The following is a 1,717-nucleotide window of genomic DNA, read 5'->3' on the forward strand; positions in this document are numbered from 1 at the left end:
TCTTGGACGAGTAGGCTTATTGGGTAGGGGCAGTCTATCTCGGTAATATTATGGACGGTGTGCAGTGGTCAGGGTTATGCTTGTTCGACGTACACTTTTACCTTTGAGGTAAATGACGTCAGTTCCATTACAACCATCTTGTTCTAAGACCGCCTCTCGACTCAAAGTTTTATTCAAGTAAACAGAATTTAAAAAAACGTATAAAAATGTGATTTATTCCTATCGGTTTTGTGCATTATACAATCTCCTAGTAATTACTACCATTATGGGGACGGTGATCACAAAGTAGGTGTGCTGACGTCATTTACCTTTTAACACAGGTTCTTCCCACTTTAATTTTGTGGAGAGTATAGTATGGTACAGCAAATAAGAGTTCTACGCGATCTACGTAGAGGATGAATTAAAAGTGGAGCTTTACCAAATGTTAACAATAAAAATGAGATGTTAACCGCAAGGTTCTCGAGGACCAAGTATCCATCTACTTGGACTCTCCCTAATGGTGTCCATTTCATCTCCGTCAAATGCTGTAATAGCTATGCCATTACCACTACATCGACAAAACATACTGGTTTCCAAGTCTCAGGATTAACAGTGAACAATGTACCTGTTCAAAACACCTGTAAAGATCTAACAACAAACATCACAGCAAACACGGCAATCAACTAACTTTATTGATAGATTTAGAAAGATTTGAAATTAGAGATCGAGATGACAACAATACGTCGCAGAGCATCATACTACCAACATAAACGTTGTTATAGGGGAGAATTAATAGCAGAACTTCTTCTCTGTAATGAAAAGCATTTTACTAACAGTCGCATTGGAATCAGTGGGTCACCACGGACATCGGTATTGTGCTCTGGAGTGTACAAAACATCCTGTCACCTACTGCGCATTAGTTGACACGTCCTCCCAACAACTATAAACCTAACCGAAGTGAAGGCTGTCTACGAAGGAAAACCACATTTTTGAAATATTCAAAGCACTTAGAACATTTGTAAAAAGATTGCGCTCCTAAGTGCATCATCTATCTATTTGATTGCGGATAATGTGCAGAAGCAGGAGCAGTATGATGTGAAGTGGATGGCTTCCAAATCGAACATTGGAAAGTTGTCACCAAAGATTAACAAAGCAAATGGATAAGCAGGCTGCGTGTTAATGAAAAAGAGTGTAGTGTAAAAAGACAATTTAAAAATGAAGAGGTAAGTAGTAGAAATGGAAGTGCTTTGGATGCTTTGACATCAGAAGATGGTAGATTTCGAACACCAGCATCTTGAAATTGGTTGCGTGAATGGTTAAGTAATATCACGAAGAGACAGATAATAGCCAAAATGGCAAAGTCCAAGTTAAAGCCACCGTCACTTGAAGAGAGGGACCTGAAAAAAACACAAAAGAAAATGGAATAAAGTAAACACTAATTAGTGAATGGAGAAAAGCAAGAATAACAAAATTGCAAATAAAAATTGACAAGAAAGAAAACACATCAAGGGGTAACGGATAAAAATAAAGGACCTAACATGAAGGGATAATAATAGAAAGTGAAGATTAAATTCAAAATGCATAAGAAATACCACAAAACGAGAAAACGAATGAAGAAAATGGAGAGACAAATTAATGAGGAGGAAATAAAACATAAAACAGGAGAGAGAAGAACGTGCCCAAACTGGAAATGGAAGTTGGCGATGGAGAAGTAGGAGGAGACGTTTCTGTTGCAGGG

General features: G+C 37.9%; 1 protein-coding gene across 1 annotated transcript in view; it reads right to left on the minus strand. All coding sequences in view use genetic code 11, as the record gives it.

Moving 5' to 3' along the window:
• Positions 1 to 1,123: 1,123 nt before the first annotated feature.
• EGR_06316 (hypothetical protein) overlaps positions 1,124 to 1,717 on the minus strand; it is a gene marked incomplete at both ends in the record, with an annotated part of 1,459 nt that continues 865 nt past the window's right edge. Inside the window, 2 exons of the mRNA XM_024495565.1 lie at positions 1,124 to 1,376; positions 1,665 to 1,706. Coding sequence (XP_024349963.1) covers positions 1,124 to 1,376; positions 1,665 to 1,706 — 295 coding nt within the window. The remainder of the gene's footprint in view (positions 1,377 to 1,664; positions 1,707 to 1,717) is intronic.

The sequence above is a fragment of the Echinococcus granulosus genome, assembly GCF_000524195.1.
Source record: "Echinococcus granulosus chromosome Unknown EG_S00055, whole genome shotgun sequence".
NCBI classification, from domain to species: domain Eukaryota; kingdom Metazoa; phylum Platyhelminthes; class Cestoda; order Cyclophyllidea; family Taeniidae; genus Echinococcus; species Echinococcus granulosus.